The 14944-nt window shown below is 42.0% G+C and overlaps 1 protein-coding gene across 5 annotated transcripts; it reads left to right on the top strand.

Moving 5' to 3' along the window:
* Positions 1 to 790: 790 nt before the first annotated feature.
* Positions 791 to 14290, top strand: LOC135898711 (uncharacterized). 5 transcript variants are annotated; one of them, XM_065427816.1, is made up of 9 exons: positions 791 to 898; positions 2250 to 2349; positions 5163 to 5257; positions 7136 to 7246; positions 9698 to 9742; positions 10569 to 10646; positions 10735 to 10806; positions 11365 to 11418; positions 12542 to 14289. In XM_065427816.1, the coding sequence occupies exons 1-9, from the start codon at positions 890 to 892 to the stop codon at positions 13049 to 13051; spliced, it is 1074 nt and encodes a 357-aa protein (XP_065283888.1). In that variant the 5' UTR covers positions 791 to 889; the 3' UTR covers positions 13052 to 14289. The 5 variants fall into 5 exon arrangements, with proteins under 5 accessions (XP_065283888.1, XP_065283889.1, XP_065283887.1 ...); XM_065427817.1 differs by having other exon boundaries at positions 795 to 934; positions 12614 to 14290; XM_065427815.1 differs by having other exon boundaries at positions 795 to 934; positions 12569 to 14290.
* Positions 14291 to 14944: the final 654 nt, after the last annotated feature.

Here is a 14944-nt window from a genome sequence, read left to right as displayed (position 1 = left end):
TCGTCTTCTGAATTCCATCATCTTTGTTTCCCATGGAATAATAATTGGTGTCCTTCAAGGAAACTTGAAGTTTCCTTTATAAAATCTGTATGTCGTATACCGCCTCTAAATTTTATTTACGCAGGTCAGGTCTCGCTGTGTCCCCTCTATGTTCTTTTTGCAATGCACCTGAATATACTGAGCATTTCTTTTTCTCGTTCCGCCGAATTTTCAGACAAAGAAAATTTTTAGAAAATTAATGTCGACAACTTGGGGCGAGCGGTGGGATGCCATGCTGCTCAGCGAATGCCCGAAGGACCAAATCTGGCTTGTCCAGCTGGCCGCCGCCGTCACCGCCGAGACTCAAGGTCTGGCCACCTCCGGAGGAAGGGAGGCTCCGGTGTTGCTAGTCTCCCGGCCCCCCGCCTCTCTTGACCCCAGCAAGGACTTCAAATAAAGTTTTCTCTCTCTCTGTCGCTATCGCTAACCTCGCCAACCATTCTTTCTTTGGGGGCGACTTCACTGGGATCCAGCCCAAGAAATGCTTTTCTCGCAGTTTACAATTTTATTAGAGAGAGAAAAAGAGTATCTTCTGGGGGACTTTCTAAAATTAACAAGTATTTCTATTCACTTCCTTATGTAATTACTTCCTTATGTTCAATTACTTTATCTCAAAATTCTTTAAAATATCTTAAATTTATAAACCACACTTCTTTGCTCCCACGCTCTACTATTCAAATTTAGTTTTCTTTTTATTGTAAGCATACCGCCTGCTTCTTGGCCGTTCTCCCATAGTGGGTATGCGCCAGGGTTAGGAAACAAGACAAGACAAGAAGAAGTGTTCTATGCCTTTGAAAGCGCTTGGACGTTGAACTGCCTTGGAAGGGCGAGACCAAAGCGCAGACTCCTCATGAGCAAGGTGGTGGCTCTCAACTTGATAGTGACTGTCTGCTTTGTGAGTCGCTTTTTATGCTCATTGGGAAATGCTTTAGATGCTAGGCGCTGCTATCTTGGCCCACAACATGGTAAGCGGCAGTGATATATCTGTCTGGACGCTTGAAGGTACCAGCTGAAGGTCTTGCATTAGGAGTATGTCTATCATGGGTCGGTGGAGCTTCCGCCGACTTTCTGGGGAATTCAGTAGCTGCTACCGCAAAGCATAAATAGCAAATGCTTTGCCAGCATAGTTTTCTCGCGTGTGAATGATAATAGACGATGTTAACTGGTGGTTAAAATGTGACAATAGTTTGTTTCGCACATTTTCTGCGAAAGAGCGAGGAAAGTGAAACTATGTTTTGATTTTCGTGGAAGGCGACTATCTAACAGTCTCGGCTGAAACTTTCTGCACACAGTACAACTGTTACATACACTGTTACCTGCCATATTTTAGGAGATGGTACGCAGCTGACGCATGCCATCTCCATCCATAAACCATATGCTTGCACTATCCATAAACAATATGGTACAAGCTACGTACGAAAACCTCACAATAAATCACAAGGAAACCAGATTGGAAGGAACCAGTGGATATTTCGATGTGTGATGCCCACCTGTTCAACATTTCATAAATTGATATTTGGTCGGCAAGCTTCGTTAGAAAAGCAGTTTCTGAGGCCCACGTCTGTGGTTTTTAATTTACTGCTGGGGCAGTGTATGATGTCAATTTATTATTATTATTATTATTATTATTATTATTATTATTATTATTATTACTACTACTACTACTACTACTACTACTACTACTACTACTACTACTACTACTACTACTACTTGTCTCTCAATAGGGTGCAAAATGTTTAGAATTAGTATTTTCTCCATCTTGACATCTTTCAGAACGTGTTGTTCCCAGCTTCGCACTTTCTCTTCAGGCTTTTTCTAGCTGCACTCCTTTCCAGACTTCACATAGTTTCTCTTTCCTTCTATACATGTTCTCCGTCTTTCAAATGTGTGTTAATGCTGTATTTGTGCTCATGTTTTAGCTGTTAATTCCAGTTATTTTTTTGTTTCTGTCTTTTCATTCTAATCTCTTTTTTCCATAATGTTTAGTTGCAGTCGCTCTATATTTGTTTACCTTTTTGTTTTTCTGTGCGCCAGCACCTAGACAGACCTCAGCGTTGTTCCTGGGCACAACAAATAAATTATTAGCTAACTGATTGATGGATTTATTATTATTATTATTATTATTATTATTATTATTATTATTATTATTATTATTATTATTATTATTATTATTATTCCTTCATAGTCATTGACTTCTGTTTTTCCTACAGTGTGTCAACTGCTTTTCGGTGCTCGAGAATTCTCAGTCACTGGCACAAGGAAACCGCCTCCGGGTCAGCTTGAGCAGCGAGTCGGCGAACTCCTTCAGCGGTAAGACCGTTCTAAATGCACGAACGTAGCTGGCATCCGGGCGAGGCTCATTCGAGGGTCAGAGCAACTGTTCGTAGGAGTCACGAAAGCAATTTTCTTGGTCTTATCAGAACCAGACCTTCGAACCTATCTTCCTGCTTCCTGCTACAGGCCCTACCGTTTTTCACCGCAGTGGTCACCACCAACTTACAGGGTCATTCCAGCCAAATTACGCCAAGCGTTCAACTCGATCGTATTCGATTTCGTTTAAGAAATCATCGCTCTCATTATCAAGAAGGGTTTCTAAAAGTATTTTTTGTAAGCACTATCTTGATATCTTGGAGAGGGGCAAATAGTGATGTTCAAAATTACGATAACTTGGCACCTCAATATGATTCCAAAGTTTTTCCTGGTAGATAATGCCATTTTATTTCTCATTTACATGATATGAAGAAGTACAGTGTTACAGAGATTTGAGGCTTGTTATATAATGTAAACACTTAATATGCGGTACACTTAATAGCAAGGCATAGCGATCATTGCTTCAGTAAGATTTACCAAAACTTTTTTGTAGATCGAAAAAAGAATGTGTGTGAAGATGCGTAACAGGCGGGACTTCCGTCATCTGTTCAGATGCTAGTTTTTTGCTGGTATTTTTTGTACTGCAACACAGGATGTAGTTGATTGAACAGCGTGACGCAGTGAAATTCGTGCAAAAAATATATATATATACTTTTCGTCCCACCTACAACGTTGCTCCATATTGCAACTTCACTGCAAGACAGTACTTATTGCAGTGAAGGTGCAGTACGGAGCAAAGCTGCAGGCAATGCAATGCAAATTCAAGAACATTTTGATGACATTGGAAAAAACAAATATCATTCCACTCAGACATTATGACATAACTTTTGTATAATCATGTTGTGAAATGCATTGTATATTGTGCTGGATGTATGAGTAACATGAGATAGTGTATTTGCCAGCGGGATGCAGTGAAAATTTTTTTTTCATCAGCTCGCTCCACCTGCATCGTTCCTCCATACTGTAGCTTCACTGCATTACAGCTGTTATGCAGTGAAGGTGCAGTATGGAGCAAAGTTGTAGGCAGTGCAATTCGTCGGAGATTTGAATGAAATAAATTGTTCCTGGCATTAAGCAAAAGCAATATTCCACTAAAAAATTCTGATATGATTGTTACGTTATGCTGTGGTGAAATTCCCCGCATTTTGGGCAGGACGGAACAATTATGCTGGGATAGGCAGTCGGAAACACCTAACCGGACGTTTTCAACTGAAAAGTGTAGTTAGTGCGTCCATAGAACAAGGTTACCGCGTCTCACATTCTGCGTTGGGGACGGGACCAGTCTTGGAAGGGTAAACCAGCATTCTTATATCGCGAACTGTGTAGTCGGTGAGAGAAACCCAGCAAATGCTGCCTCACAATGAACGGAGCTGGTGGCGCCCTCTGATTTTTCTCAGACAGAACATATAGAGATCGTGCCAGTAGTTACCGGGTGCCATCGACGCAGCGCGAAATATAAATAAAAGAACACATAAATAATAGTAATAACAAACATAGAAATCAATGAAGGGAAACCTTACTGTTCCTAGTGAATAAAATTTATCATTTATCATTTATCGTATCATTTATCAAACCAGCATTCTTATATCGCGAACTGTGTAGTCGGTGAGAGAAACCCAGCAAATGCTGCCTGACAATGAACGGAGTTGGTGGCGCCCTCTGATTTTTCTCAGACAGAACATATGGAGATCGTGCCAGTAGTTACCGGGTGCCATCGACGCAGCGCGAAACATAAATAAAAGAACACATAAATAATAGTAATAATAAACATAGAAAGCAATGAAGGGAAACCTCACTGTTACTAGTTAGTAAAGTTTATCTTTTTGCAGCGAAGCTGTTAGGGGGAGCTCGGCAGTGGTTTTCGAGCGGCGTCGGCAATAGTAAAGGAGAGCCAAGTAAATTGAAGTTACGGTTTTCGCTGACCAAATATTCACTGTGTGTGTTATGTTTTGGGGCAAACGTAGTTGAAGCTGAAGCCAGTCAGCTAATTGCTCTTACTCTTGGCACTACAACTTGGTACGTGAGCGTTGTTCGGCAGGTCCATGTACTTTTTACCTGTATATGTATCCCGTGTAGCATGAAATTTTCACTGCTCCAGCTTTCTTTCTTTCTTTCTTTCTTTCTTTCTTTCTTTCTTTCTTTCTTTCTTTCTTTCTTTCTTTCTTTCTTTCTTTCTTTCTTTCTTTCTTGCTTTCTTTCTTTCTTTCTTTTTACTAGTTGTTGCAGTAATAGCAATACATGGCCTTTTAGGTTGTCTTATGCATATTAGAAGGCACACTGGAGCAGTATGCCGAATCAAATTCTAGAGTACAATACTGAAGTAAGACCTCTTTTATAATGTTTTATATTATTATCTCTATTCACACATAACAACCTTCTAGTAATCAGGGCCCGTATTCACAACAAGCTCTTGCGCTAGAATAGTTCTAAAGGTAAAATTTGGGCCAATCTTGATGCTGCAGATATCATTAGCGAAGGCAGCCGGCCAATGGGAAAGATCACGTATGAACGAAGGGCTTTGTGAATTCGGCCCCATGTTTTGATTCGCTTCCACGACGTAACTGCAGCGATGGTGGCCTGCATTTTAGCGGTGAAGGTCAGGCCAATGATGTGCCATTTTTGGCTTCGAACTTGAGGTGGGCTGGCACTTACGAATGTCTTACCTGCCCGCTCTCTCCCTCTCCCCCATTCCATAACCCCCCACACTCCTTCCCCCGTGCTCGCGCGCAACGAGTTCCCTTCCCCCATCGCAGGTCTCGCAGTTCTGGCCGCAGTGCTGTACGTAACCATATTCTCCTCAACACTCAGCTGCATCTCCGACGTGGTCTTCATCTGCTTTCAATGCACGGTAATGTCTCTATAAGCTCGCTGTGAAGTTGTTTGTTCAGGCGTACTGAAATGGTATAAATGGGGTCTAATGGCTAGCTAGTGTATGACAAAAAAGAGTGCGAATAAATAAAGGATGAGCAAGAAACGCGGCACCAGCGCTCGTGTCCTGTTCCTTTTTCGTCCCTTGTTTATTCGCACTATTCTTCCTTAGAATGGAATGCCAACTCTCCCAGCGTTCAGTACTTCTAGTGCCTGCTATCGAAACCGGCAAATGTTGCCCGACAGCAGGTTGCGCTGCAAATGTGGACAAGGGCATATAGAAAGCGAAAAAAAAAGGAAAACAAACTTGACAGGACGCTCGTTTTAATTGTTCTTGCTGTGATAGAACTAAAGGGCCTGAAGAAAGCAGCTTTTGATTAGACGTCCCTGCCTAAACAAAAAAGTGTAAACACCAAATGCTGAGTCAGTGTCCTTCGCTGCCAAGGAAGAAAGCCTGTGGATGTTGTTGAGCATTCCTGCTCACCTTACCGTGGATGACGTTTTAATGGGCCTTCATTAGATGTGCGCGTGAGAACTGTTCAAACTGGGAAAGTTACCTTGCTAGTCATGTCATGCATTTTACAGAATAATTGGCGCACACATCGGCTTGGGTCACGCGACATTAAACTCTGTTTTCTATACCTGAATACACGTATATTCCTGATTAAATAGCTAGTACAAAGTCCATACTGCGACGGTGCGGAACATTATGTTACGAACAGATATCTTCAGACTTTACTTACACGCGGTCCGCTGATGAATTTTAATCTCGGTGGGTAAATCTTGTATTTCAATAACCTGGAGAAAATACCTTTCTTCCCCTTCACTATTTGTCGTTCCTGTTTCAAGCAGTCACTTAGTATACTAAGTTCATGCTCGTGTACGTACTAGTGACCTCTCGCCAAGGCTTTACAGCTGTTGGCAAGCACTGAAATAAACAATAAACAATAAGCACACTGCGCAGGCGAGCATCGCTCATTTGACACTCGCAGATGAATGGTTCATGTTGGAGGACGGAAGCGCAACTTGCACGGGGAGGACTCGACTGAGGAATTCTCAACGTTTATCTTCATAATAGCGTTAGGCGATATAAGGTGGCATGGTAAATTGATACGAGCTGGCCCACAGCAGCAGCAGCAGCATCAGGTTACCAGGATGACTTTAGATGCACCGTTCTACTTTGGTGTAGGGTGGTTGTTGAAAACAGTGCGACACCAACAGAATATACATGCGAACTGACGTTATACCATGTGTACCAGCTAACGTTAGCCAAGCTGTCAAATAAAAGAAAGAATAACAAAACGTTGTGCAAGATACAGTTATAAGAGCTACGGTGTTCGGTCGTCACAGGTCTGACGACCGAACACCGTTAGCTGGGACACCCTACACCCATAGCGTTAGCTGGGACACCCTACATAAAAGGGTAGCGAGTGGATAGGAAGCCAGGAAAACTTCACCAGCAGGTAGAAATAAATTCTACGGAGCGTGCGTGCGTGCGTGCGTGCGTGTGTGTGTGTGTGTGTGTGTGTGTGTATGTATGTATGTATGTATGTATGTATGTATGTATGTATGTATGTATGTATGTATGTATGTATGTATGTATGTATGTATGTATGTATGTATGTATGTATGTATGTATGTATGTATGTATGTATGTATGTATGTATGTATGTATGTATGTATGTATGTATGTATGTATGTATGAATGAATGAATACACTTGTGCAAGTTACGTGCGTATGTATGTGTAGGAATTCCTCCGCGTATTCCTTCGTGGCTATGTGCTTCCAATATATTACCGTAATACTGTATCGATATACGGTGACTCTTCCCTAATTTGTCACTTACAAAATTTTCAGGGGAACCAGAACTGTTTCAAGGTTTTCTTACTCTGGAATGCCATCGACATCTTAATCACCTTTGTGTGCGACATCACGCTGTATTACATGGTACAGTCCGTGACCAACGAGGTGAGCTTGGCGTGGGAAAAACATAAGGATATAAACATACGTAAACTGGTATCTTTTTTGATCATACCATGAGCATTGTCACCCAAGAGATTAGTAGTTCGCTTATATTATACCCTTTTATGAAAGAATAAACTGCGACGAAGTATTAGTGAACTTAGAGGTACCTCTACTGCTACGTGACAACATTCAAGCGTCTAATTTGGGCAAATGCTAATACTGTGTGTATAGCTATGTGCTCGTAATCAGCCACTAAAGCTATATGTGCGTTCAGGCTGACACAGTCTTGCAGAAACGATCTACACTCAAGCGAGTTCTGTGCACTGAAAAGAAACAAAAGCTAGGTTTCTTGCGCCCGGGATAACTATATGAAAGGAAACTTAAAAATTGGCGTTGAATAGACCATGGCAGATAAACGCCTGTAATAAGCAACCTAAATTGAATGATCTAGGGGAAATATACTTGGGCCACACTCACAAGACATGGGTCGAATCCAGACGTTGCAAGCAAATAGTTGCTTTCAAACAGATATCACGTTGCTTCTTACTTTGCTGTCGAGTGCACGCAATACCTTTGTCGCAGCTGAAACGCAACATTGACAGGCCTGTTTAGATTAATTTCGCGATGCCTGAAGAGGCAACAATGAAGCAGGTTTCTTTCAGATTTTCCACTACGCAGAAGAGCTCGAGCATTCGTTGCACAAGCCTCGTGTCATTACAGTAACCTGTTATCCTTGACAGCAGGCATTAAAATTCTAACCACGATGCGTTGCGCACGCCGAGAGCGACACTTAGTTTCCCAACAGGTATCCTGTAGATGCTTATTATGTTTCTTGTTGTCCTCGAGAAATGTGTTAAATTCAAACCACGGCCATGAAAACAGGTAGTTCCTGTGTTTTCCACCCAAAACATTAAGCACACCCGTATAACCGGTACATAAAATAAAATAAGCAAACCGAGGTGTTAAATAGCAATGAATGGTGCCAGAACTCGCAAATCCTGTTTGATGCGTCATTTTTTATGACGCACGATGACATCATTAATTTACTAGCGCTTCATTTTTTTTTTCATTTTATATTGCATGAGAAGCAAGAAGTTGAAATTAATGGTGTGGTATGCAGCCTTGCGCTGTCTATATTCATCATCGGCTTACCAAAAAAGCGTAATATGCATAGACAAATGCTAAATCAAAGGAGCTTGCTCAGCAGAAGGGGCTGAGGAAAATAAAATAAACAGGGCTGCAGCCACGTTGCTATAGAGGTTGTACGCAATTAAGGCCTCCATGACGAACAAATACAGCGAGGACTTGTCAGCGACCGTCCCTTTATGACGCGTGTCTCCACGACAGCGATCGACGCAACTGCAAACTTTATGCCAGAGCTTCTCGAGTGCACTTTTACGTGCTGGATTCTGCCGTTCTACAGTAGATAACTGCGATTGCTCTGAAGAAGCTGGCATTCCATCTTATGCGGGGGGCCACGACGTCTGAGGAAATATTGTATTTGATCAATGCCGCCCTTGATGACATAATATGCTTGCGCTGTAGTTTTTCTGTTAATACTATACACTTCGCGACGCTCTGAGCCCCATTCAATAAAAAACAAGGGGGCTATACAAGGTGTCCCAACTATCATGCACCAAGATTTAAAGATACGCAAAAGCCACGTAGCTGGACAGAACGAAGGAAATGTTTTCTGTCCCTTGGAGATAGATTATTATTTGCATTCCGCGTAATTGCGTGTTTAGTCTTAATTAACGAATTAACTTCTCAAGTACAACAAATGAAAAGTGTCAATGAGAAAATTGTAGAGGAACGCGAAACACTCCCGATACAGCTTTCCGTTGCTAAATACGTGCTACATAAAAGTGTTTTTCCGAGCGTGAAAGAAGCCCCCGAATACACGCAAAGTGCTTCGAGCGTCCATTCGCGCGGCAATATTGCTGTATGTTCATCTATACAATTTTCTCATTGACAGTTTTCATCTAGCTATAATATTTGAGAAGGTGATTAATTAAGGCTCATTATGTAATTAGGCGTAATGCAAAAAATAATCTGAGTATCTCCAAGCGAAGGCAACCTCTAGCAGGATATATATATATATATATATATATATATATATATATATATATATATATATATATATATATATATATATATATAGAAGCGAGAAGAAAAAGGGTGAAGAAAGGGAGAGAACAAACAACTTGCCGCTGGCGGGAACCTGCGGCAAGTTGTTTTTTCATCCACTTTAATTTCCCTTAATTTACCGTTTCCTTATTTCATTTATTAAGCACAAGCACAAGTAATTTCACCTATGTGGTCCTTGGTGTCAGTGTTCGCGATTTCTTTTATTAAAAAAACGTCAAGCTATTAGATTCTAAAGATGAGCTCTCTTGCCTTTCTTCCTCTATTTGTTTATTTTTCTTTCTGATGTTTTTTTTTTTTTTTGCTCAGGGTTACAAAGCCTTGCATACTGTCGCCCAAACCGTTGAGGAGGAGGTGAGCATGATGTTCTTCTAGTTATATTACAATCTTGGTTTTTTATTGCTTCATGAAAGGCAAGCTGAGCTCAACAAAACGTTTGATTTCACTCATACGCCAAGAGTATAAATGCTTGAGATATGTAGTTTGGCGCAAAAGATAAAGATGTGCTTGAAAAGGCATCGTAAAGGTTTCTAGATTTCATAAAATACTTATCGCCCTATATATGTAAAACTATGACGAACAATTTATGTCTAGAGAAAGAAAGAAAAGGGAAACCTGAGCGTATATTCACAAAAAAAGGCGCTTACACGAGAGCTGGTTGTACGAGCAGATGTCAGCCAGTCATGATGAGTGACATAGTTTTAGCAAAGGCCAATACAAACAGTGCTTATGAATAAAAACCTTTGCGAATTCGGCCCCTGCCACCCACGTGAGACAAACCAGCTGTAACATGTTATGTCGCCGTTCTTCAAAGGCCGTATCAATTTTTTTTATTTCTTTCGTTGCATAGAACACGTGCGAAATATGCCACCCGAACACAATGTTTGCATATGTCCTCTTAAAGTCTCATGTATGGTGTTAACCGTGAAAAATAATTTTCATTTAGTAGCAGGAGCCTCTCACATGTCATGTGCACCCTATTATGACTCGCCAGGTTCGTTTAGAAAGAGGCGACAGCGCGGAGCAGGGGAGCAATAAACATGTACGAAAAAAAAAAATACGTGCACCTAGTCATTGTCTTGAGAAAACTGGACGTATGTTAACTTTGCAGCCTGCTGCAGTCTGCTGCGGTCATCCAATAAAAACAATTTAATCTTTTTCTTTTTATGCGCTATTTAAGATTACTACTTCCACGTGGGACTATATACAAGCAACTCTTGTGGACAAATTGCCGTCTGGTCGGGAAGAAGTCGATCCGGTAAAACACGTCAAATGCTACTTACAGTGCATTGAAAACCTTTCCGTTGCTTTTATGCGAGTGTGTTTGTGGCCACTTGATTTTGCAGGATGAAACCCCTACAGAAGTCATCACAACGAGGAGCGAGTCTTACCCTAGGAAGGTCATAGCATTCGCAGAGGTTGGTATATGCGGCTCTTCCTAAAACGTTCAGTTCTTGTGTTCTCGCCAAGGCCAGCTCCTATATACGGGGAGAATAACGCTTCTGATCTATAGTACGCACGTGTCCTCCTGTGTAAGGGGCGGGTCACCAAGTACGCAAAGGATCGGCATTCTTGTTGACCTGAACCGGCTATTGCGTCCTGGAGCTGAACATGAGGTCCCAAAAGTTAATGCGGAGCACTGTTCTATCGGACTTAAAATCAATCAATCAATCAATCAATCAATCAATCAATCAATCAATCAATCAATCAATCAACTACCTTTTGCTTTGTTCAGCTGCATACTGATGCACATGATCGCGCTCGCGCATATATTTCTTTTTTCTGTTTCGTTTCAAGAAGACATACCTCTAAAGTAGATTCACGCGATCTGATGGGCCATTGCGCACTGTTTTAGGGAGTGATTGCGCTGGATTTAATTTATCCCCGCTGCTTAACGGTGTAATTGTCCTTCCCAATATTTTCACTTTGTGCCATTTATGTGTGAGTATGCAGACTGGCAAAGTGCTCCATTGCAGACGCTGCGCCTGAAGCCGTCGCTGTCGTACATCTTTCTTGCAGCACTGTTTAAGGTAAGCAATCTCTCTCTCTCTCTCTCTCTCTCTCTCTCTATATATATATATATATATATATATATATATATATATATATATATATATATATATATATATATATGATCATATCATATTATATTATCACATTATTATAGAGCCATAAACCAAGTGCACAACACTGAAAAGAATTCATGGGCATTTGCAGCCTTTTCCAGGCGCCCTGCTTCTCTGTTGGAACTATTGCAGTGGAGTTATTTCACTAGCAGCCTTCCTGTAGGCTAAAGCTGGCGTAAGCCTGTCGGGTTCCAAATTTGCAAAGCCCTGAGATTATTGATGGTCACCTTAGCTATGCAGCGTTGTATGACAGCGCTTAGTCGTCCTCCAATAGTAGACCATTACCACGTGCGATAATGTTTGGGAATTCGGGTTTTGATTGGCTGCCACCAATAAGGAATGGAGTTCACGTGAAGTCGTATGGTTTAATACAGTCGCTACGTGAGCTGCATTATTGCATTTATCGACAAGCACAGCAAATGTTGAACATGGATCTCATTGAGATAAAGCTATTTAGAACACATCTATATATAATTATATATATCAATTTATATAACAGCATTTATAGATTATGCTTACGGTTGTGATCTTAGGGCGTAGTCGCAAAGGAGTAGAACTGTTTATAAGAGATATCAGATGCCTGTCCATCATCATGTCGAATGTATCAATAGCGAAAGCGGCGGGCCTGTGGGAAACAGCGTGAGTACGAACTAAAAGCTTTGTGAATTCGGCTCTTGGTTCCTAAAACCAATGCTTGTACAGCATGCTATAATGTGCGATTGGTATAAAGGAAAGACTTCTTTTGCTCGATTATGATCGTTTCTTATCATCCACCGCGCTCACGACTGGCCAATCCTATAATGACAATGTAGACGAAGTGCAAAAGAAAGAGGAATATAATTGGAATATAATCGTTACGCTGTCGAGGTCTTGTGTAGTTTTGCTGATGAATTCGTGCGTCGAGTTATGAGCCCAACAATGTCAATGCAACATTGCATTTTGAGCCTTTGGTATTAAAACAAAAATTTCTTTAGGCTTTCACTTTCAACGCCTTGTAATTTTCGCGCTATATAATTATGGAGCGCAGGTGATGGTGCTTGCCATGTTCCAGCAGAACACGGCGGACCACGACGATTTGACCAGCAGCAGCTATCCGCAGGACGTCAGCAGCACCTCCCTGTCGCACATCGCCGTCTGGAAGGCAGTGTACGCACAGCACCGCTCGAGGCTTCGCACAATCCGGGAGCGCACGCTCGAGATGCAGTCCTCGAGCCCTGGCGAGGGATCGCAGCTTGAGCTCTCGTACCCGGCCACTGGGGGCCGCTCAGGTCTTGCGACACCCGGAACCGAGTCCGACAGAGACGGCTCGGCGGGGTTTCCCAACCAGCCACAGAATGACGTCGGGCCCTCGGCTAAGCCCGAAGACGTCCCCAACAAGAACGAGAACGCCAGAGCATTACCAACAGGGACGCGCCATCTTGGTGGCGTAGATCTCTCGTCAAATCTTGGAAACCGCCAGCCCAGCGGAGACGTGGACGCCAGTGTGTGGCAATGGCCGCGACTATTGCTGAATGAAAGTCCGAGCACGTCTCGCTAGAGGTGTAGAGACTATAGGCGTAAGCGCTCGCGAACCGCGCATGTTAGTTATCTCACGGTTATTCATGAACAATCCTTTGGGTTAGATATACGCGGCCCCTGTTCGTTTACCTCCACAGTACGAGGCCCGATTTGTTTTCCTGATAAGGTTGGCTGGGTGCTACAAACAATTGGGCTGAAGGAATGCAAACGAGTGCAAGCGAAACTTTCTACTTCGGAAGCTCGCTCCGCGGCACTGTGCGTCGAATAACCATGCGTACATTTTTTTAAAGCGTCCTCTTCGCCGCTCGAGAACACAGCGAAGTACCCGCCGTGAATACATTTACAAATGCTCCGTTTTGGCCACCGACGTTAGCAAACGTTCTGAGTAGTATTATACCAAGTAACGCTAATGGGATGCTCAAGTGCATTAAATTTCGTCCTTGTCTCGTTTCTTTCCTTTCTTTCTTCTTTTGTTTGTTTCCTCTTTTGCAAAAATGCAGTCAGGAAGATTACACTGGATTTTCGATGGCGTGCTACATGTTGTATGTGCAGCGTTGTATGTGTAGCGTTGCTAGCTGACATCTCCACCAAACTGTTGGCCCACAACGTTTGCGAGGGTCAGTTGTACGCACTTTACCACATTTGTTCTATGTTCTAATTGCGAACTTGTAAAGAACCCAAGTATGGAAAGTGGGCTGGACATTTCGTCGCGCATGAAACCACTAGAAATGGGTATGATGCTATAGCTTCTCCGAGTGGCCGGCTACATTGTGGTCCGGCTAGCACAGGAATGATTCGCAGTACAACTAATCTATCTGTAACATCTTTGAGACGGCTATATGGCTCAATACTTTACTATTCTCGACCATAATTCTTCACGGATATTTTGTTATATCGCAACGACTAGTTAAGCAAAACTGTCGCGTGAGAACAATTCTGTTCCTCTCAGAAAAGTACAGAAGATCAAAAATACGGTGCTCCAGGGCAGGGTTTATTTCGGTTTTTACCAGGGCTTAGTGACGTTGCTTGTTGAAAAGAACTTGCGCTCCGGAGCCCCCATTATGAAAGTTTCATGCTTCAGTTTCATACAAATTCCGTCCACTTTTCTAGTAAGCTTTCTTGAAGGGAACATGTTTGATAATGTTGCGCTGATGACCAAAGCTTCACGCTTCAGTTTTATATAAATTCCGTTCACTTTCCTAGTAAGCTTTCTTGAAGGGAACATGTTTGATAATGTTGCGTTGATGATGTTATGTTGCCAATAAAAAAACTGTGATACATTAGCAAGAACTATTCATGTCTCCAAGTACCCTAAAGAAGTTATTTATACCACGTATAACGGGCCACAATTTACTGTCATAATGACCATCTTCGCGAGCATTTCATCCTCCCACCGCCATTTATTCCACGTAATAGACAACACACACACACACACACACACACACGCACACACACACACACACACACAAAAAAAACACGTTGATGCTCCTCATCAGTGGAATACTGCATATATTCGCATGCTTTCTACCCGAAAACATTGATAGTGTGGAATTGCCTCCAGGTCACATAGTCAGCTACTGGCATTATTGATACAGCCCTTTTCAATTTTTTTTTCTTTTTTTGCCGAATGATAAATTACAGTGCTCGAATTATTTTGTGCTTTTCGTGTAAATAATCGCCAGGAATTCCTTATTTTCAAGGAATATTTCTGTAACTTGTCTTATTAATTTAATGCTGTCTTGTACTGCGTATATCGGAATCTACTTTGTTCGAACTTTTTTTGCTGTGTACCCCAGCGCTGCCACGTAATGTTCGACGTCCCGGATTTCAAGGTATTTTTTTCATATTTGAGATTATGTAGCTCAGTAAAGGTTCTTGAAGTCCTTGACTCTATTTAGAATGCAGTGTTGCG

Source organism: Dermacentor albipictus, chromosome 3 (genome assembly GCF_038994185.2).
Source record: "Dermacentor albipictus isolate Rhodes 1998 colony chromosome 3, USDA_Dalb.pri_finalv2, whole genome shotgun sequence".
Taxonomy (NCBI): Eukaryota; Metazoa; Arthropoda; class Arachnida; order Ixodida; family Ixodidae; genus Dermacentor; species Dermacentor albipictus.
The sequence above is the reverse complement of the archived record's forward strand: the minus strand, read 5'-3'. Positions and strand labels throughout refer to the sequence as shown.

Bases quoted from the DNA above. Each gene is read 5' to 3' on its own strand.
- LOC135898711 (XM_065427813.1), top strand. From the start codon at position 890: ATGAGCAAGGTGGTGGCTCTCAACTTGATAGTGACTGTCTGCTTT. The intron at 7,247-9,697 runs GTGAGCTTGGCG...TTTTTTGCTCAG, and splicing joins TACAGTCCGTGACCAACGAG to GGTTACAAAGCCTTGCATAC. The intron at 10,807-11,364 runs GTTGGTATATGC...GCTCCATTGCAG, and splicing joins AGGTCATAGCATTCGCAGAG to ACGCTGCGCCTGAAGCCGTC.